Below are 22,730 nucleotides of genomic sequence, written 5' to 3'. Positions count from 1 at the left end.
ACTCCCTCCTCCCTGTACAACAATGGTTTATCAAATTCAGTTTAAATATGCAATCCCATTATAATTTCATTCAAGTGTCAGGAAGTATTTTCTTCTGCTTCATTATTTTTTATCTACAATGAAATTTCAAGATGTTGTTTCTCCCTGCTTACCCCTGATTTTCCTAGGACTGATTTTACAGGCTACCATGTTGTTTGGGCTTTAGAATGTGTGAGGATCTCTCAAACTGCTAAAATACTATGAACGTTACCTACTCACAATAAAGTTAAAAATCACTGATGCAGGAACAAGACCAAATCTAGAATGAGTGCTCATTTCTCAGAAACGAAACTCTATGCCACACATGGGGCTCGAATTCACCACCTAAGAGTCACATGCTCTACCGACTAAGCCAGCCACCTAAAATGTGCTTTAATTTAGAGAAGTCCAGACAAAACTAAGTACAAATTCATGAGATTCAAAAAGAAGGATTTTAAGAAAATGATAGGAACAAAATCCCAGGAAGTATCAGTAAAATGTAGTCTGTGGGATACATCTAGAGGAAACCATGGGAAACAGCAAAAATTATGTACAGAGTTTAAGAGTCAAAGAGCAGCATCCTAGCTCCAGTATTTACTAGTTAAATAAACTCCCAGTTGATGAGATACTCACCTCAAACTCTAGCCACCATGACTCTAGACATAAACCAGTGCACCAACAATTCACTTAAAGAGTTGAAACTAAAGCCCTGAGTGAAGACTCTTTGCTACTGCAATTGTTTTAAGTTTTATTCTCGTCAGTGTGCTCACTCTCCTGTGACAATCTACAACTTCAACTACAGGTTTCCCACCATACCATCCAGGGTTAACCTTCAGCACGCACTCCTTATATACTATTCAAGAATCAAGGCTTTCAGTAATTAATATCTCTGAACATTACAAAATATTTCTGGATAGTTCTTTCCCATTCCTTATAAAAACTTCTAAGAAACTGTATTTGAATGATTAGATAACTATTTTCCATTATCTTTTAAAACTACCAAAACTTTTTTCATAGAGATAGTACAACCCCTCAGACTTTTTAAAAAATCATGTAATTCATTTTTAATGTAGTAAAAGTAACACAATGAAATTACTTTAAATGCACAATTAAAGATTATGGTATAAAGTTCATTTTAACATGTAGACAAATACTTAACTAAAAACCAAATTTTTTTTATTAAAAGATTTTTATTTCTTTATTTGACAGAGCGAAAGAGCACAAGCAGGGGGAGCAGCAGAGGGAGAGGAAGAAGCAGGCCCCCTCCCGAGCAGGGGGCCCGATGCGGGACTCAATACCAGGACCCTGGGATCATGACCTGAGCAGAAAGAAGGCAGAGCTCAACCATCTGAGCCACCCAGGCGCCCAAAACTAAAAATTTTTAAGTTCACCCTAATGTAATTTTAATAGTATTTCTTTAAATCTCAAAGATTTAGGAGTAGGCTACTGATTCTGCTTTACTTATATAAGAATGAAGGGGGGAGCTTTAAAATGTCTATGTAACGTTTAATTCAGGTTTACATTAAAATGTAAGTATGAAACTTATGAAAAAAAACGGATTCCAAAAAACCTGTTTTCATGTTGCCGAAATGCTTGTTGTGCTTAAAAATAAATCAACTAGCTAAATTTTTATAATTTGTGTTTTATTTCTAAAGAAACAATTTCTAAGCCTTATTTGCAGGTATTTTTCCACAAACATGCTGCCTTGGTGAGTCTTCTTGGGAGAAGCTGAAATGAAACTATGAACTTAAACTTGTTTTGCTAATGCAATTTATGGAAAGAGTGCCAATTACCAATATAAATTTGCAGAGTTGTACTTTATGTTCCTTAGCTTTGTGTTGCCTTTATCCAATGGTCCATTAAAGATATAGATGATCTATACTACTGAAAAACTTGAGCAAGCCCTGCTCACCCTTAATGATAAAGGGACTAAAGGACAAACCAGTATGCTACAAAGGATCATTCAATATATAGTGGCACCCAAACTATTAAATTTTAAAGAAAAAACAATGTTGTTAACTAAAGGAAAAACAAAGATTACCTAACCACCTTTGTGGGTTTAAGAACACTGCCCAAAGAACAATGATCAACGCTGGGAACAGCACATGCATTCCTGCTGACAAAAAGAAGGAATTAACAGCCCCTGTAGATGTAGAAACAATGTTGCCAATGAGTAAATGGTTCTACAATCTTTCAGAAAGAACTGTGGGTTTAGTATTTAGGGGTATTTTTGCAAATTCAAAGATAACATTTGAAATTTCAATACATACAACTGAAAATTGCCTCACTGATTTATTTACAACTCTGCAAGAGGGAAAAAAATTAACTATACCTACTCATTTTAAGATGCACCCAATTTTATGTATTTAAAAAAATAAAAGCTACACCTTAAAATTAAGAAAATATAGTGATTTGTCTTGACAGATTCATCTAGGAAGCTATATTAACACAAAATCACGTTTCCAGAAAAGACAACTTGAAAATTCACCTGAAAATTTTCTAAACAAAAAATAATCTGAGCGATAAAATATGTGGGTTGCTTTGATAAATCCATTCAGGAACAGTACTGGATTGAAGACTATGTTCAGGGAAAAAAAAAAAAAATTTTTTTTTTTTTTTTTTTTAAAAATCTCTGCTTCTGCTTATATCAAACTTTACATCCAGGTGACAATCTTTAATAGACACAATTTCCCAAGAATTATGACCTTATTCATTTGTCATAATGTTAACATATATACTACTCCCCAAATGTCATTGGGTCTTTTACAAAGATAACGTCTTAAAAACTGTCAAGTGTGGTACAATTTTTTATTTTTTTTATAAAGCCAAAATTAAAAAAGAGTATTTATTGAGAATACTGTTTACAGACCGTATGTTAAGAACATGTAAGCACATTCATTCCTATATTCTCATTTTACCAAGCCAGGCCAGACGAGTACACTTCTTTAGCTTACAATAAAATTTCTTTTAAGTAGTTGTCTGAGAACACAGATTTGTGGTTTGCCAAGGGCTAGGGTGGAGAAACTGACTAGGAAAGTGCTACATGGTGAATTTTTGGGAAGGATGGAACTATATCTTGATTATACTGGTAGATACTATACCTTGTTCATACTATGTATGTTAAAACTGTACAGAGTAAATTCTGCTGAATGTAAAAAGGTGTCCTATTTTTATCTTTCTCCATTCTTGAAATCTCCCTGTAATGTTTCTGCCTGACCATTATCAAAACCTATCCTTGTTGAAGTCACCAATGATCCCCACGCATTTTTAATTTTTCGTATTACTTAACATTTGCAGTTCATCCCTCTACTCTTTAGAGTACACTATTAATATGTATTAATATTCACACAGCTGGGACACTTCAAGCTTCTGGTTTTTCTCCAGGTTTCTTCCTTTATGGCATTCTCAATTACCCATACTGATTCCCCTCTCCCCAGTCTTGCAAAGTTGCAGTGTTCCAGGGATCTCTACTTTCTATCTTCATTCATCCAATATTGTGGGTTTTACAACCTATAAGCAGACACTACTGTGTCTCTGTATAAACAACTGTCTAATTAACATCTCTCAAAATGAATGTCTAACAAACATATCCATGACCAATCTGTGAATATTCACTCTCCAATCTAGTTCCCATGTTCTTCTCCTATCACTGGTTCTGTAAATTCCAAGTCTCTGGTTGTCCAGGCCAAAACTTTGGTGACATCTGATTCCTCTCTCAGCCTTCACACTGATCTGTAAGCAAATCTGTCTGGATTACCTCAGAACTCTCCAACTGCTTCCCATCTCGCTATGTGTTCAACCAACCCATCTTCTCTGAGACCATTTATTTTCCACCGCAGCACCCTTGGTGAACACAACAATGTCTCTCCTAAAGTGGCCTCTAGGAAAGAACTTGTCACAAACAACACTATCAACACAACACACTAAACTATCTTTATAGCAGGAAAGCCAGGAGCACTGACCTGGTCTTTTCCTAGCTTTATAAAGACTATTGGGAGTTCCCCCCTAGGAAAATCAGGCAAAAATAAGTTGAATATAATAATCTACCACAAAATCGCATCATTTTCCAAGCTATTACAAAATAAAAATCAGATCTTCCAATAATGGATGTGATGAGACTATCATGTCATACTTGCCTTAAGGAAATCACAAACAAAAATTTCCACTGCTAAGTTTCTCCTGCTATTACATATTTTGTACCCTAAGAATCTCTTTCCCTTGCTAAACTCCACTAATCTGACAGTAAGTACATTTATTATTGTAAGGTAATAAAGGTCCTAGAAAAAAAGTTTATCTGCCTGAATAAGTCAAATTCTATTTGTTGGACTTTTTCATTCCTTGGATTACAGTTAAGAGGGCATATCAAAATATAATCTTATCTTATTTATCAAAGGGTACCTTCTTTTTCCCTGGAAATTTAGTTTCTTGGATAACCCTAACCAACCCATCAATATTCCTTGTCAGCTTTGTTCTAAAACTGCAGTCTGAGTTCTCTAACCTCCTGCTTGAAGAGAAGTCTTCAGTCATTACAATTCTTATACTCAAAACTACTCAAAATTCATTAGACCCAGTAAGGCTTAACTTTGCAGCACCCTAGACCTGCAGTGTCAAGCTGAGTAATTATTAGCCACATGTGGCTATTCAAATTAAAGTCTCAGTTCCTTAGTCACATTAGCCACATTTTCAATGCAGAAAAGCTGTATCTGACTAATGTCTACCACACTAACCTTGTAGATACAGAATATTTCTATCAGCACAGAAAGTTCTATCGGACACCGTTCTATTTTGTTGTTTCCATAGGTATCTATTGCCTATATATAATTTCCAAACACAGCTTAGAATTCTGTAATTTTTCAGTCTATAAAAAAACCTTAATCTTTATAAACTAGTAAATGTCCTTAGTATAAAGTGACAGTTAACACATCTCCTGTGAACACAAGGTAGAATGGTGAAACTATAAAAAAAACTGAAAACAGTAATAAACCTCAAAAATGTCAGTGTCAGATATGGTATCCATAGACGTGTATTTACAATATACAAAGCCTTACATTCAACAAGAAAACCCAATATAAAAACGAGCAAAGGATCTGAACACATTTCTCCAAAAATAAACAAGTATCTAGTAAGAACACAAATACTCAGTCATTAGTTTTTTTTAAGTTTATTTTTTTTAGTAATCTCTACATCCAATGTGGGGCTTGAGCTCACAACTGAGATCAAAAGTTGCATGCTTTTTCGACTGAGCTAGCCAGGTGCCCCTCAACATCACTAGTTTTTAAGAAAATGCAAATCAAGGGGCGCCTGGGTGGCTCAGTTGGTTAAGCGACTGCCTTCGGCTCAGGTCATGATCCTGGAGTCCCGGGATCGAGTCCCGCATCGGGCTCCCTGCTCAGCAGGGAGTCTGCTTCTCCCTCTGGCCCTCCCCCCTCTCATGCTCTCTCTCTATCTCATTCTCTCTCAAATGAATAAATAAAATCTTTAAAAAAAAAAAAAAAAAAAGAAAATGCAAATCAAAACCACAATGGGATAACACTGCTCACCCTCGAACTAGTAGTTAAATAACAAGGACAAATAATAATGCAGCAAATGCTGGCAAGTATGTGGAGAGAGGAGAACCCTCATACGTGGCTGATGGGAATGTAAAATAGTACAACTGCTTTGAAAGACAGTATGGCAGCACCTCAGGTTAAACATGGAAATACCGTAAGACCCAGCAATTCTATTCTTAGTATATACCCAAGAGAAATGAAAACAAGACTTAGCTACGCAAAAAAATGTGTATACAAATGTCCACAGTAGCATCATTCAAAATGTGAAAACATCTCCAATGTCCACCAACTGATGAACGGATAAACCATATTTATCCACGGTATCATCCATACAATGGAATATAATCCACCAATTATATTGCTGGGTGGTTCAGTTAGTGAAACCTCTGCCTTCGGCTGAGGTCATGATCCTGGGGTTCTGGGATCTACACTGGATTCCCTGCTCAGCAGGGAGTCTGCTTCTCCCTCTCCCTCCCCACCCCCTCCCTGCTCATGCTCTTTCTCAAATAAAATTAAAAACCAAACCAAACAAAAAAGGAATGAAGTACTAACAAATGGTACAACGTGGATGAACCATTAAGTATTAAGAGAAAGAAATCAGTCATAAAAGACAAATACTGTACGAATCCACTGATATGAAATGTCCAGAGTAGGCAAATCTATAGATAGAAAGTGGTTAGTAGTTGCTAGGTCCAGGGACAGAAAAATAAAGAATGACTGTTAACAAGTGTTTATTTTTGGTATGATGGAATGTTCTAACATTAGAACACGGTGGTCATGACTGCACAACTCTAAATGTACTAATTTGAATTGTATACTTTAAAATGAATTTTATAGGGGTGCCTGGCTGGCTCAAGTCATTTAAGTGCCTTCAGCTCAGGTCATGATCCCAGGGTCCTGGAATCGAGCCCCACATAGGGCTCCCTGCTCAGTGGGGAGTCTGCTACTCCCTCTTCCTCCCCCACCTCAGCTCTCACTCTCAAATAAATAAAATCTCTTAAAAATTTTTTAAAAATAAAGACTTTATAATATGTATATATACTATACATCTCTCTCAATAAAGCTAAATTTTAAAAAGAAAAAAAAATTGTCAAGGAGAATGACAAAATCTACCTGAATTAAAAGTATCCTAAAACAGCAGAGGCCATCTTTCAATTAGAGGTTATAACCAGAACGGCATTTAATTCAGAATCATAGAGCAGATTCTCAGGGTCTTTTTGAACCATCATTTGCTTATCAGGTGTTTATAGTGTCTCAGCTTTCATACTATAGCCTACTGTCAAACCTAATAATTACGTATTGTTTCCTGCACTCCAAAGTCCTCCACAGAAGAATGAGAATTACTTGGCTGTCCATAACTGAGGGTCAAATGTTTTCCCAAGAAAAAAGTATGTCCCTCCTACTTACCAAGAGTCCAAGACACATAGAAAAATAAGCAAACAGCCCAAAATGAATGCTAAGTGAAATAAAGAATGTACTGTCAAAATTTTAAGTCAATAATACCAGGTTTATGTTGAAATTATATTTGTACTAAACTATGCCCTTAACTAAAATCCTCCTAGCAACAATGACATGATCATGTTCCAATGCAAAATAAAACCATCAGAGGGGCTCAGAGGAAATCCAAAATTTCACCTTATGCTTAAAATGACATCTACGAAGGCATCCCTTAGCTTTCCCAAGTAGCTAAGAACCGCGTTGGTCTGAATCACATGCCTTTCCAAGTGGATGGTCTCACCCAATTCTTCAAAACCTGAATACTTTATGTGCTCTTCCTTCAGGTCCACTGCTACTCAGGAATATCAGAAAAATGGAAAAAAAGGGGGAGGCAAGATGATAGCCCCACTAATCTCAGTAACATGGGGGGAGGGGCTATGATCTATAGTCACTATTTCTGTAATTTATTAATCCAAAACCTAAAACTCTGTGTGCCTAGAACAAAATAAGGGTTTAAATACTGGTTTAATATGATGGCTAGCCTCTTTCCTTGTCTTGCATTTCAATGGAGAGTTCTCTACCACTGTACTTCACCTCAACTACTTTTCTCCACTGTCTACTAGGATACTTTCTAGAAGAGCTGTAAGAGAAATATCAACAAAATTTTTTCCCAAAATTCAAACAACTCAAGCCCTCTAAACCTTTCATGTAACCTTTACTAGTATAATCTTAAAAGATAAAAATCTAAGCTATACTTATTTTCTCCCTTCAAAACACTTACTCTCATAACTTTAATTACACCAAGACCAGTCTACCTCAGAAATTCCTGTACCTCCTCTCCATTCCAACATTTACAATGTTAACTACTTAAAACATCCTTTTTCCCCTCCAACTTCTCTTTTCTAGCCATGAAGCTGTTTCTAAGTTATTTCTGCCTACGGGACATATGCCTAACGTGCCATACAAAGCCCTCTACAACCAACGCTCTTTTTTTTTTTTTAAGATTTTATTTATTCATTTGACAGAGAGAGAGAGGGACAAGTAGGCTCCCCACTGAGCAAGGCGCCTGATGTGGGGCTTGATCCCAGGACCCTGGGATCATGACCTGAGCTGAAGGCAGACACATGCTTAACCTACTGAGCCACCCAGGGACCCAACCAACACTCTTTCCAATTACAACTGGCTGCTCCCCAAATATAACCAGGGATATTTACAACTCCGTACCTTTACCCTATCTGTGGCAAAACCTCCTACTTAGTATCAAAAGCAAGTTGAAATATAGCACTTCGTGAAACTACCTGGGGGCTCTTTAAATCTTACCAGAGCGTGGAGCTCCACAAAAGGAAACACTACTCATCTTCCTATGACATAATCCTATACAATGAAGGGAACACAGCAGCTGATATTAATTCCACATCACCTTCTTCACTGTATCATACCATGCTTGCTACAACAGTTTCTTCATTAAGTAACATATGGCTTGTCATACACGCACTGTATTTGATATGTGAGTTGATGTATTCCATTCTTTTTATTCATGGTGTGCCGGCATATTTACTTCATATACTTCGATATGGAATAAAAATAGCACTCTGAAAAAGCTCTGATGGAAGAATTTTTACAGTCCAATCACTTATACACTGTTTACATTATTATTCACATACCATATGCAATGTGTGATTTTTATTATAAAGTCCTCAGATCACACTGAACTAAAATCAGGATCTTTTTGAACCATCACTTACCAGATGTTTATTGTGTCTCAGCTTTCATATTATAGCCTACTGTCAAACCTAATAAGACACTTTTTCCTGTGCTCTCAAGTCCTCAATAGAATAAGGAGAATTACGTGGCTGTCCATAACTGGGTAGTTTCCTTTTCATTTAAATTGACATATGACTCTCATACCATAGAATAAATGTACACAAACTTGTGCAACCATTACCACATGTAATTCCAGAACAATTTCATGGGTTATCTTGTAAGGGAAACAAAAGTGGGACCACAACTGATTAAAATCCATAGAATCTCAGTATTTTTCTAAAAATGGATAGTTTTTTACTTAAGGAAACACTAAATATTTGTGGCACAAATAGTAAACACAAGTCAAATATGATTTTAATAATGCCAGTTTAACTATGGCAAACATCAATTCCGTGCATATGTCAGCCTAAGAACTTTCAGATCTACTTGTAGTATATTCCAATTTTGCTTAAAAGGTTAAGATTCCTCAAAAAAATAGAGCTTTAATGCCCGTGTATTTCCAATAACGTGCTAAATATTTTTATTACAACACTTCTGGCACGAGAACACATACAGCCTTTCTAATGATCCATAATTTCAAAAGTGAATGACTAAAACTCAATGTGGAGATTTTAATTAAATTATTATTATTATTATGATTAAATTAGAAATAAATTTCAAATTCAGTATTTCAAAGCAACTGCTCACACAAGGTCCTACAGCAACAATTTTCCTAAAAGCAACAAGATTCGCAATAGGACACAACTGAAATTGGATCTGTCAGAAGCTTACACGTTTTCAGGCTTTCAGCATCAACAAACAGTAATGTTTTGCACACAGGTGTGACGCAACTCCCTTAGTTTTATACATAGATGCCCATCAGCAGTCATCATTAAACAACAACAAAAACTACCTTTGGGGCTGTATCCTACCAGAAAAAAATGTTTTGGTTAATGAATCTGGTATGTGAAACAGAGTGGACAGTTTGTCAAAATATTAATACATCTAACATATATCAGCAATTTTTATTAAAATCCATCCCAAAATGTCCAACACCTATAAAATTAGGAATGGCCTTAGGAACAAAAACAAAAGACAGGCTTAATTCAGATAATCAGTGAAAAAGGTAACTTACGGAAAAAACCTAGTAATTATTTTGACTTTTACATCATTACAATGCACAATCTGATCACTGTAATAATGCTAAGATATTAAGAAATACGTTTATTTAACTTTGGAAGAACAGCACCCTGTACTGAGAATCCTTCCAAACTATGGTTATCTTTAATGATCACAGGTAACAGTTTTAACTTTTCCGCCTATACTCCGAATTAAAATCACTGCAGGATGTAGCATAAAGCTACAGAATCTGATCCCGTTGTCTCCTCAGTAGACAACATACTAAAATATAAGTGACTTGGTTAAGTCTTAACATTTGATTACCCTCCAGTTTTAAAGGTAAAGTATTTACAATCCTTGGGACTTGATCACAAATGCCCACTCATCCCCAAACAAAAATACAGGTCATTCTAACTCTCCTAAGAAAACAATTGTTAATTACATACTTCCTGACATCTAAAGTGTATCTCCTTATACAACACCCAATGCTTCCTGCATTCTTAAAATTTGTCAAAAATCAGGCTAATGATAACTAAAACGCATAATGCCTTTAATGAAGTATTCTGCTCTTCTTTCCCACAACCCCCTCATGTTCCCTCATCCCTAAAGGAAAGGAAAAAAAAAAAGAAAATAGAACCTGAAATCTTATCAAGCCTGCAAATCTATCCAGCAGGTCAGACAAAATAGAGGTGGCAGAGAAACATGCTAAAATATAACCCACAGTATCAAGTCTGCAGAAAGCAGATGAGATTAAGAAATATTATTTTAACTATAAATGGTACTGGGATTATGTTTATAAAAGCAGTCTTTATCTTCTACTGTGCACTCTTCTTTTTTGGGGCGTGAGGGGGGAGAGGAAGAGAGAGAATCTTAAGGGGGCTTCACGCCCAGTGTGAAGCCCAAGGAGGGGCTCAATCTCACAACCCTGAGATCAGTACCTGAGCTGAAATCAGGAGTCACATGCTTAACTGACTGAGCCACCCAGGTGCCCCATCTGTTCTTTTACATATATTTAAACTGAGATGTTTTAGAAGAGTTAAAATAAAAAGGTGTCTAGAAAACAAACACTAACCATTGTTCATTTTACTATGCATTAGTTGGTAAGACTACTGTCACACATAAAGAACAAGTTATGCTACAGATGTTAGTTTTTTGGGAAGAGCACTGGTGGGGTATCCATAGTCCCTTCATTTTACTAAGTGTCAACAAAATAATATGTGTCAGTGTTAATAGGATTAATAAAACTACTAATTCAGAAGTATAACTTTCAGCAAACTTAGCATGTAAGAAATCTTGATAATAAACAGGAATGAATCCTCAAGGTCTTCACTGACTGGTTAATAGTTACAATATTTGGGCGTTGTTACATTTATAATGCAATTTTTAATTTTTTTTTAAAAGATTCTTTTTGAGAAACAGAGAGAAAGCCCAAGTAGGGAAGAAGGGGCAGAAACCCAATGTGAAGCTTGATCCCAGGACCCGGGGATCATGACCTGAGCTGAAAGCAGACGCTTAACCAACTGAGCCACCAGACGCCCTTAAAATGCAATTTCTTATCTTTCAGGTTTCCTTTAGTCTTCATACCCACTCTATTAGTAAGCATTATTTCCATTTTAGGGATAAGAAAATTGTGATTACATATGACTTCGGTCATAAACTTCTTTGCTAAATACACCTTTAGATTCTTCAACTGTTCTTTCCTAGGCCCTCTATCAGCTGCCTCTCTACCGTAAGAATAAGTAGAACTCAAAATCGCAGAAAGCTAGATAACAAAGAAATGATCTGGGGCGCCTGGGTGACTCAGTCGGTTAAGTATCTCACTTTGGCTCAGGTCATGATCTGGGTCCTGGGATGGAGCCAGTCATCAGGCTGCGTCAGGTTTTATGCTCAGCAGGGAGTCTGCTTCTCCCTCTCCCCCAGCTCATTCAAGCTAATAAAATCTTAAAAAAAAAACAAAAAAAACCCAAAACCTAAAGAAATGCCATATATGTCTTGAAACATTTATGTGAATTTTATGTTTTTAAGGGTATGACTAAAGAGATTAGGTAGACACTGATTTAACCCCACTTACATAGGAAGACCCAGAGCTTTCAGCTTATCTCAGAGCCAATTTTCCATTCTGCTTTAATAAAGAATCCAACACAGTTGATTTAGGATCATTATGTTAGCAACAAAGACAATAACAAAAGTCTTAACCTTGCAAATTATCTTCAGAATGACTTCTGAGAAGAAACTAATGCAATTTTCCTGACTAGTTCTTTTTTTGACTAAACAGGTTCATTTTCCCATCACAGACCTTAGTAATATACTTGAATTGGCCCTTTCCCAGATACTGCCTGGTTGTTGCTCGATTAGTTATCAGAAGTCTTTTTCTACTGGCTGAGATTAGAATGGAAGGAGAAAGACATTACTTTTCACCAACCCTATATAAATCAAGCAACACATCAGACTGACTAAAGTTATTCTCTTGCCTCTTGAAAAACGAAAGAGTGAGGCCAATAGTGGCACTGCCACCAACTTTTAGGATCAAATAGCAGTGGAAAGAAATTTAAAAGGTATTTCTGCAAACATCTAAATTTCTTCTCTATTCCCTGCTGTTTACAGCTCTTTTCAATTAACCCTTCAGAAGTCCTCACTCAAAACAATCTTTTCCGAACTTACTTATAGTGGGATGATGGTAGGGACGGTCCAAGAGGACAACTAAAAAGTAAAACTTTATATCGCTATTCTCATGAAAAAGGTAGGACTGTACATGTTAAAATTCTCTATACACTCAATTTAAAACAGGAAACAGGAGTTTGTTGACAGTCTATGGTACACCTCCAATTATTTATTATACATATATATAAATGTATTAGAATTTTTCTAAAGGGAGCCATGAACAAAGATATAAGCTAAGAATTACAGAAATAAAACTTCTTCCCCATCCCTTCTTACTCTCGACTCTGACATCAAATTTCTTGAAAAACTTCAAAAAATATATATATATAAAGATAGTAGGAAGGGAAGAATGAAGAGAGGAAATCGGAGGGGGAGACAAACCATGAGAGACTATGGACTCTGAGAAACAAACTGAGGGTTCTGGAGGGGAGGGGGGTGGGGGGATGGGTTAGCCTGGTGATGGGTATTAAAGAGGGCACGTTCTGCATGGAGCACTGGGTGTTATACGCAAACAATGAATCATGGAACACTACATCAAAAACTAATGATGTAATGTATGGTGATTAACATAATAAAAAAAAAATACATACATACATATATATACACACACACCAATACTCAAGAATCTACCTATATACCATGTATACCAGAATCCCTATGGGTGTAGTTGGGCATGAGTATTTTTTAAGCAGAGTATGCGGTGAAGGGTAGCTGCTTCAGATTAACTTAGTAGGTCTCAGTGCCTTCAAGTCACTCACCCAATGATCACATTTTCAGTAGCAAAGAGATGCCCAGATCTGTTCTCATTTTATATTTTAGTATTTTCAAAGTATGAGAATCACCATAGTTTTCAATATATGTATTCAAACACAAATAGACACAAAAATGTGAAGAAATCTCTAAGGACAAATGAAAGAACCATTCTGAAGATGCATGAAGAATACTCAAATCATGCAACCTTAATATGGCATTTAAAGATCTTAACAATGTAGGCCCAAACTATTTTTCCAGTCTTATTTTTTTGGCCTATTAATTACTAGCTTGTTGCAGTCCGTATCTCTCTCAAACACAAAAAGTATACATGTTCAGGCCTTACTCATAGCGTTTACTGACTGACTGGATTCCATTACCCAACTCCCTTGGCATGACTAATCAACTCAGTTCCAAAAGTTCTAGTTTAGGGAAACATTCCCAAATCAAGACATTATTTTTACTTCCAAAGCAAAAATTGATCTAATTGAAATTCTTACATATATTAACATCATCCTTATGATTGGAATACCGAAAACCTAAGATGAAAAAGCAAAGGAAAATTCAAAGTAGATCAAGTCCAATATAGGAGGTATGCTCCATATACCTCCATATAATGCATAATTAAAAAAGCAGGAAACCAAATAAACTTAGTATTTTCTTAATGTTCATGAGGACTAATGTTAACAGAATGCCAATGTTACTAGTATCTTTTGTGTATTATGTCATTCCCCAATAACTAACTCCTATATCATCACATCTAAATCTCTAATTCATAATTGTCCATAATGTATCCCTATCCACACATCTTCCGATTTTATTTCTCAAGTCTCTTCAACAAATACTAATGCTCTTCTGAAGGCACACATACACATAAATCAACCATTGTTCCTACCACCTTGGCTTTTAGAATGGTGTCAACCACCACCCCCAATCTACAAGTCTTCAACACTTTATATAACCCCTAAAGCAATTTATATTGTTAATTCATTTATGTATGCTTACTGTATCCTATTTTCCATTAGTTGGTTTGCTCAAGGGAGACTTACGGATCTTTTTTTAAGTAGTTTTGCTGTAATGCCCTACAATGCAAAGCCAAATGGCAAGTATGCAATAGGGAAATAATGAAGAGAACATGGAAATGCTAATTAAGTCCTATTTTGTCATTTGGCAAGTCTGGCACACAAACTCAAATATAATACTGGACATGTTCCCATATGCCCTGACACTATATAAACTGATTCTTTGAAACCAACAGAAATGTCACCCTAGTATAACCCAGACAGTTTGCAGGAAGGCATTTTTCATTTTGTTTATCAAGGGGGGACTTTGACAACATGTTTGTTTTTCGTTACTACAAAGAGAATATTCATTACAAAACAGAAAAATAAATGGTTCTTACTAAATGGTTTTTTAGCAGAATAGACAAAACAACTTTAACATACCTGTCATAATAATCTCGTTGAAAGTCATAGTCCAAGTCAAAAGAGGAGCTGAAAAATAAATACCGAAGAGGATTAATTTGGAGCTGTTGATGTAAATTCACAATAGCAGATGGGAAAAACAAAAACAAAAAACCATGCAAAACCAACCATAACAAATAGATCAAGAGAATAGCATGGAATAATCCCCAATCATTCAAGCAACAAATCACTAAAATTCCAATCATTTTAGAAGCCACTGGACATGCAGCAGCTAATTTGCAAATTTAGGCGTAAATCTGCTACAATGTCAACATAAAACATAATAGCTAATATAAGAACACTGAAAAATACAACAGTAAACCAAACATTCTTATGCTACCCTCCCTTCCCTTTCATAGTTCCCAGCTTCTTATACAAACTAAACAACTCTCAAAGATTTCATTGTATGTTAAAAATAGCAAACTGCTCCTTAGTAAGTAAAAAATCTCAGGGAATTCTAGTAATTCTCTGGGAAATGGGAGAAAAGAAGGTATACTAATACAAAATTAATAAAGCATCATTTTTACACAGATAAAACATACTACAGTTAACCCTCCCCACATCCAGAAAACAGATAGAGAAGATGCCCACTGATGGACACAATGCAGTTATAAATAATAAAGTTCCGGACCTGAGTAGAGGGGACGGAGAAGGGTGTTCTGGTACTGACCCGTACATCTCCGCTGCAGATCGTTTCACACCTGCTTTTCCTCGGTTCACTTTTGGCTCTGCGGCCAGATTAATATCTGAAAAAACAAAAATGAAGACAAAAACTTCAATGACAACTCTGTTGGGGCAGGGATAGGGTAGAATCTTAAACTACAGTATTTAAATGTGTACATAGTATATAAATCAACAAAGGCCGAACACTGTATCTCATCTTTCCTTATGTAAGGGTAGGACTTAGTATTTCAATACTTTGTCCTCTGTACTGTAACGTAAAAAGTACTCATCATATATAAGACATACACATACACACACACACACACTCATATATAAGACACGACATTTCTCTTTGGTACCTTCTACCCTCAGCTCCCGCTAAAATGAAACTCTTGCTATTAAGAGCATATATTAGGAATCAATGAATGACCTCAGAGATATAAAATACATAGCATTTCACAAATTATTGATACCCTCAAATTATCCCCAAAGGTGAATTTTCATTCTCCTTACAAACAGGATCAGCTGTAAAAGTTGAATAAAAATAGTTAATAAATACTATTCAGGGGGTGCCTGGGTGGCTCAGTCATTGAGCGTCTGCCTTCGGCTCAGGTCATGATCCTGGGGGTCCTGGGATTGAGCCCCACATCGTGCTCCTTGATCAGCCAGGAGCCTGCTTCTCCCTCTCTTGCTCCCCCTGCTTGTGTTCCCTCTCTGTCTCTCTCTCTGTCAAATAAATAAAATCTTTGAAAAAGAAAAAAAAAATTTGCAGACTTCATTAAAAAAGAAATACTATTCAGTGAATTGCTGAACCTTTACATACACATTTGTGTGTGCACTTGTGTGTCTGCGTGCACACGCACGCACACAGACACACACACCAAGGAAGACTTAAGGGAACAAAGGAGAAGTCCTAGTTTCCATAAACAACTAATGTTATTAAAAACAACTATTCCAACATGGCCAGCTATAACCCTGCCACCCACTGCCTACCAAACAAAAGAATTCATATCTCTTTCTTATTCTAACAAGAATCCGTTGGTCAAAAGCCAGCTCTCCAAAACTTAGTTCATCAAATGACCAACTAAAAAACAGATTTTTAGTACACTATTTGCTGAACACCATTACATTTATGAAGAATCTGCAGAGTTCTTGGTTCACTAAACTCATTTCCAATTTTTAGCATCCAACGTTAACAACCTTGCCTTTACAGTTGACTTTTATTTTTATTTTCTTAAGTAGGCTCCAGGCACAGTGTCCCCCAGCCCTACCCCCAGCAGGCCCACTCTCTTAAAAGAACCTCAAATCTAAAAATGCATTTAGTAATCTTAATTTTAGTAAAAAACAAACAAAAAGGCATAGTTATTTTGAAACTGTGGTACTAATCACACATAAAATTTTTTCTTAAAAAAAAGTGCTTCCTATTCTGCCTGAAAACTAGACAGAAGCAATTAAAATTGAATAATAAACACTTCTGGTGTACAGACAGTGGCTTGTATATAATTCCCATTATTTCAGTAAGTGGCAAATCGAGATTTAGGTCAAGAAATACATCAGATCACCTGGAATATCTTGTGGTGCCAGAAAGCAAGGATGCAATGAAATTATAAGACTAAGGTCTCAAGGACACAGGTTACACTGGCCACAGATGAAGTATTTTGAGCTCTAAAGAAGGATATGGAATGTACTAAAACACACCAATTTAAATTATTAGAGGTATTAATATTATGGGGGCACCTGTCTGGCTCAGTCAGTACAGCATGCGACTCTTGATCTAGGGGTTTTGAGTTCAAGCCCATGGTGGGAAAGAACTTACAGAACTTACTAAAAAAAAAAAAAAAAAAAAAAAGGCTAGGCAACCCCCTCGGGTCCCTTTCCTCCTTGGGAGCTTTGTACTATCACTTTGCTATTGCTCAATAAACCTCGCTTTGCTGCCCCTCCTACACCCCCTGCCCCCCGCTAAAAACTTTCCAACATAAATGGTATTTCAGAAAAAGCAAATATTAGTGAATTGTTCATTTTAGAAAAGTTATGCAGAAGGAAACTAGAAATCTATTCTTCTGCAACCCCTAATGAAATATCTAATCAATGATCATCAATGGATGATCACCATTAAGGTGAAAAATTGATGGGAAACTTTTTATCACAGATGGATCAAGATCTAAAACCTGAACCCAAATTATCCTTAACATCACTAAAAATGGGCAACCATGTTAGGTTGCAATCATGTTAGGTGTGATACAATATAAAATACGTTAACATTATCCACTGTAACTGAATCAAGCCTCTAGATCTGCAGTCCAATATAGTAAGCTGCTAGCCACAAGTCTGAATTCAGATGCATTTTAAGTATACATGTTTATATTTCTACTGGACAGCACTGCTCTAGATCTAGCAGTATTACACAAAACAGAGGTAGAGAAGAACAAATTAAATGACACCACAAAGAATCAAATCAGTACACAGTATGGAAGACACTGAGGCTTTCAACAAATTAAATGTCACAAATTTTTTAAATGGGAAAGGAAGGGATGGGGAAACTCAGATTTAAAAGACATAAGGGGCAATTAAATCAAATGCATATGTGGACATGGATTGGGTCTTGATTTAAAAAAGTTTGAGACAATAAAGCAATCTAAATATGGATTAAATATTTGATGGTATTAAGGAATTACTGTGAGGTTTTTTTTAATATGTTGTAAGAGCAGTGTGGTTGGCATTTTGTTAAAATTTCTTATCTGGTTGGATATATGTTGACGTCTTAAAACTACTCTAACAAAATTTAAAAGAAAACCAATAGAAACAACAGATGAAAACAATTTAAATACTGGTATCTGTTAAACTAGGTGAGATGTGGGTTGCCTGGGTGGCTCGGTTGTTAAGCGTCTGCCTTCGGCTCAGATCATGATTCCAGGGTTCTGGGATGAAGCCCTGCATTGGGCTCCCTGCTCAGCGGGAAGCCTGCTTCTCCCTCTCCTACTGCCCCTGCTTGTGTTCCCTCTCTGTGTAAAATCTTAAAAAAAATAAACTAGGTGAGATGTACTTACACACGTTCATTAAATTCTTCTACTTTTGTGTTAAATTTCCATGACAGTTAAAAAAAACCAAGTATCAAAAAAACCCTGTCTTTATGATGCAAAACTCCTGTTTTAGTTCATTTTCGCTGCAGCCATTTTACAGATGCCCAAATTTTATATATGTATTTTCCTGTACTTTGGGTATAGGACAAATGGGTTTGAAAATTTCTTACGTATTCTCAATTACAACTATTCTATGTGTCTTCAATGTCAAGGATTACAAGCCTCTCTAACTTCCAATATTTTTCCTTCCCAATCCAGTATGGTTAGGATTTTTAAAAACAGTATTTAAGAAGTGTTGAAGTGTTTACAAATTACACAAAACTTTTATTCTAGCATGAAAGAGCTCTTCATGAAAGAGCCACTGAGAAACCATAATCAAACAATTCAAAATAATATAAAAAGTGAGGGGCGCCTGGGTGGCTCAGCCAGATAAGCATCCGACTGTTGGTTTTGGCTCAGGTTATGATCTCAGGGTTATGAGATGGGAGCCCCGTAGGGCATCGTGCTCCGTGCTCAGGGGGGAGTCTGCTTCAGATTTTCCCCCTTTCCCTCTGCCCCCTCCCCCTCACGAAAATAAAATAAAGAGGGAGCCTGGGGAACTCAAGTTAAGTGTCTGCCTTCAACTCAGGTCATGATTCCAGGGTCCTGGAATGGAGACCCACATCTGGCTCCCTTCTCAGCGGGAAGCCTGCTTCTCCCTCTTCCCGTGCTCCCCCTGCTTGTGCTGTCAAATAAAAAAATATTAAAAACAAACCATAAAGTCTTAGAAGAGCTGCTCCTGCTATGAAGAGTAATGCTGTTTACTGTAAGAATGGAGCTGTCACTTATTTAAAAAAAAAAAAACTGTTGAAACTTTACAATAAATCATGTTATGTAAGAAGTATTTATTAAATGCTACAAACATTATGAAATGCTGAAGTTTTGTGTAGTACTGTAGGGAAACACCAACATGGAAACACTTAAGGGGACAAAAATCCACTGCAACCTGAAGAGAGGAAGCCAGGTAGAAAATAAAACATTTAAGGTGGAATTAAACTTGAACATTATGCATTTAAAAAAAACCAAATACAAACTCCTGAATATGCTGAAAACAAAATGAAAATTTAAATAAGCCACCACAGGAATAATCAGAAAACTCTCAATTAAAAAAAGTCTCAATTATGAATTGCTATAAACTTTATAAATCTAAAGTAGTAATTTTGTTTAACTACTAAGCAATACCTTATCAACAATGGAACTAGCCATTCTTTGGCACTCAAGATGTCTGTGTGCTTATTCCCTCTTATTCATAAAAAGCAAAAAGAAAGACTTTTGTCTTACAAACCTTTCAGCTTCCCTAATATTCACACCCAGGAAAATATAAACTATATAAAATTAACTATGATTCTGACAGCAAATCTTAGCAACTGATACGTAGTTAGAAGACTATTCAAGGAGATGAAATTCTACAATCATCAGGAACATACTTATGTGCTCTAAAGTCTTAATATGTAATGAGATTTTCTAAAGATTAGAATATAAACATGTGAGCAGAGCTCAGATCTCATCTTCCAAACATTTGAACATGGTAGATCAGGAGACCCCTTATTGGGGAAACTAACACCTAAAACAAAACCAGTTTGTACTGCTAATGCTAAAACATATGCAACAGTAAGTATCTTTTATTGAGCGTAACATGCTAGACTTCTATCAGAAGCTTCTCATGAATCATCCTAATTAATCCAAATTCTTGGTAACACCAAAGTACTATTACCTCAGGTAAGAACACAAAATAGATTACGTACTCTACCTCCGTTTTAACAGATGAGAAGACTCACCAAATTATGTAGACTGCCCAACACACAACTGTGCCAAGCAATCTGACTCCACAGCCCATGAGTGACTAAGCTATATTGTCTTTGCCCATTCTGTGAGCGGGAGGACAGCTATTTAGGCAGCAACTGTACCTGACGTAGTAGTATCATTCCTATCCTCCTGACCTTACTCAAGACCACCAACTCGTTATGCAGTTTCTGCTACACAAAAAGGAATAAAATCCTTATTTAGCCAGTTATACCTATAACCTAAATTTTTTTTACTTAGCTCAATGGAGAGAGAGAAAAACAGAAGCATGAACAGGAAAACCTTATATCTCAATTAAACAGTCAACGAAGAAATTCAACCCAGATCTTACCTAAAACCTGGCCAGCAATCATTCTGCCATCCTCTCCTGCCACAGCAGCCCGGGCATTTCTCTCATTAACATACTGAACGAAGGCAAAGCCCTTATGGACAGAGCAACCAACAATTTTGCCGTATTTTGAGAAGATCGCCTCCACATCAGATTTCTTGACCACAAGAGTATTGAGATTCCCAATGAATACACGGGAGTTCATGGAGCGAGGATCTGTCTTGTTGGTAACGTTGCTGGCCATTTTCTTTGATGATAAGGTTCCTCACAAAGCCGAAAAACTAGAAGGAAAAAAAAATGCATTCAGGTGGGGGAAAAAAAGATAAAATCAAAATACTCCTTGATAAAACTTTCTACTCTTTATTTTGAACCACTGTGACTAACTAGAGTATCAGTGAACGTAAAGAGCTCTCACAGCAGCAAGTACATTACTATTTTAGAGAGGAGAGCTCCTGAATATATGCATCCTTATACAAATTCAGGCTCCATCTTCCCTAGTCTATTCCAGCAGCACTAGACTACCATTTCACGGGACAGTGGGTGGGGAAGACTACTAGCAACACAATTAAGGATATTATTCATTTCAAATGAGCCCTCTCTGTTCTAAAGTCCTCAAGCAATTTAGAACCCCTTAAGCTCTCTACCACCAACTTTTCATTATATTTTTAACCTTCCCTGTCATACTAACCTAACCATTATCTGCCATTCTAACCTAACCATTCTCTGCCATATATCAAGAATTCCACCTTCTCATACATTGCTATTATTAAAATGAGGCTCACCTATTCCAAAGATATACAAAACTCCAAATTCTGCCCACAAACCATTCTTTAGCTAAATTTGTTCAATAGACACTCTCCCCTTCAAGTATAATTAACTTTATTATACTAAGGCAATATATAGACCCAAATCATTCACTCTGGAAATATTTCTGGTACATTAATTGATTTATAATATGCCAGAGATACCTTAAGTAACAATACCATCATTTTATAGAATGCAATGACTCTTGACCTACTTTTTATGTGATAATCTACAAAATACAGCTAGGATATTTGTTAATACTAGATGGTGATGATGATAAAACTAGCAGGTAAAACACTGCATGAATCAAAAGAGGACCAGGAGAACTAAGAAGAGTACAACTTTCCTCAGACTGTTCCAAAACAAAAATTTTTTATGTATATGAAGGTTCAGTCATAATTTCATGGAGATTCATGATACTATCATCTTTTAGGTCTTTTTTAAGTGGAAACATTTTGACATTCTTTTAGCTTTTTTATCTGCTGCTCCTTCCCACTCCAACTACCAAAACTAAACAGAGTTTAAGATGGGCCCGCATTCTTAAGATTTATTTCCCATTCATCCCTTTGACACTCAAATGAGATACCAGTGTCTAGTATGTTATCTTTCCAATCCCCAGGAGAATGACAAAGTAGTTCATGGATTATGTAAAAATATCTTCTATATACATATATATGTGACAAAAGAGGTAGCATAACATCATTTATACAGACTAATATTCTGATCCTTAAAACACCTACTCATTTCACAACTAGTACCTAGATTTTTTAAAGCTGTTAACAATTGCTTTTCCCTCCTAGCCTTTCTAAAATTCAAGAAATTGTCTTTACTTGATTTTTGTTTCTGAATTATAGCTTTATAAACAATAGTTCTTAATTTTTTTAGACTACGCAATAAAAATTTACCGAACAGTAGCACAGAGTCACCAACACTCTACTCTTTCAACTCTAAGTATGAGTCCCAGAAAGCATCTTTAGAATGTCAAAAAAAAAAAAAAAAAAAAAAAATGTAGTGAAAGGCCTAACTGGTTTCAAATATTACTTGCTGGTTAAGGTATGCTATTATTTTAAGTGGGGAGAACTTAAGCCAATTTTCTACAAATATTTTCACCAAAAATAAACATATATCTACATATTACAGTAAATAATAATAAGTACAGGAAAAATCTTCCTAGGTTGAATTAGCAATTACCTGTGAGGGGAAAGAGGATGGTTCTACATGACATCAGGAAACTGAACAAGACAAAAACGTAAAACACCAGACAAAAACGTCC

The 22,730-nt window shown here is 36.1% G+C and overlaps 1 protein-coding gene across 11 annotated transcripts in view; it reads right to left on the bottom strand.

The window, feature by feature from the left end:
* The window catches only part of HNRNPC (heterogeneous nuclear ribonucleoprotein C), a 53,147-nt gene that overhangs the window by 5,278 nt on the left and 25,139 nt on the right, over window positions 1-22,730 (bottom strand). For 7 of the 11 annotated variants that reach the window (XM_032416964.1, XM_032416965.1, XM_032416969.1 and 4 more), the window contains 3 exons: window positions 20,657-20,934; window positions 15,372-15,486; window positions 14,723-14,770 (listed from right to left, as the gene is read on the bottom strand). In XM_032416964.1, the coding sequence (XP_032272855.1) occupies window positions 14,723-14,770; window positions 15,372-15,486; window positions 20,657-20,897 (404 nt within the window). In that variant the 5' untranslated portion in view covers window positions 20,898-20,934. The remainder of the gene's footprint in view (window positions 1-14,722; window positions 14,771-15,371; window positions 15,487-20,656; window positions 20,935-22,730) is intronic. The other 4 variants (XM_032416972.1, XM_032416973.1, XM_032416974.1 and 1 more) reach the window with 1 other exon arrangement.

Source organism: Phoca vitulina, unplaced genomic scaffold (genome assembly GCF_004348235.1).
Source record: "Phoca vitulina isolate PV1807 unplaced genomic scaffold, GSC_HSeal_1.0 scaffold20, whole genome shotgun sequence".
NCBI lineage: Eukaryota > Metazoa > Chordata > Mammalia > Carnivora > Phocidae > Phoca > Phoca vitulina.
Note: the sequence above shows the minus strand (reverse complement) of the source record. Positions and strands in the feature narration are given on the sequence as shown.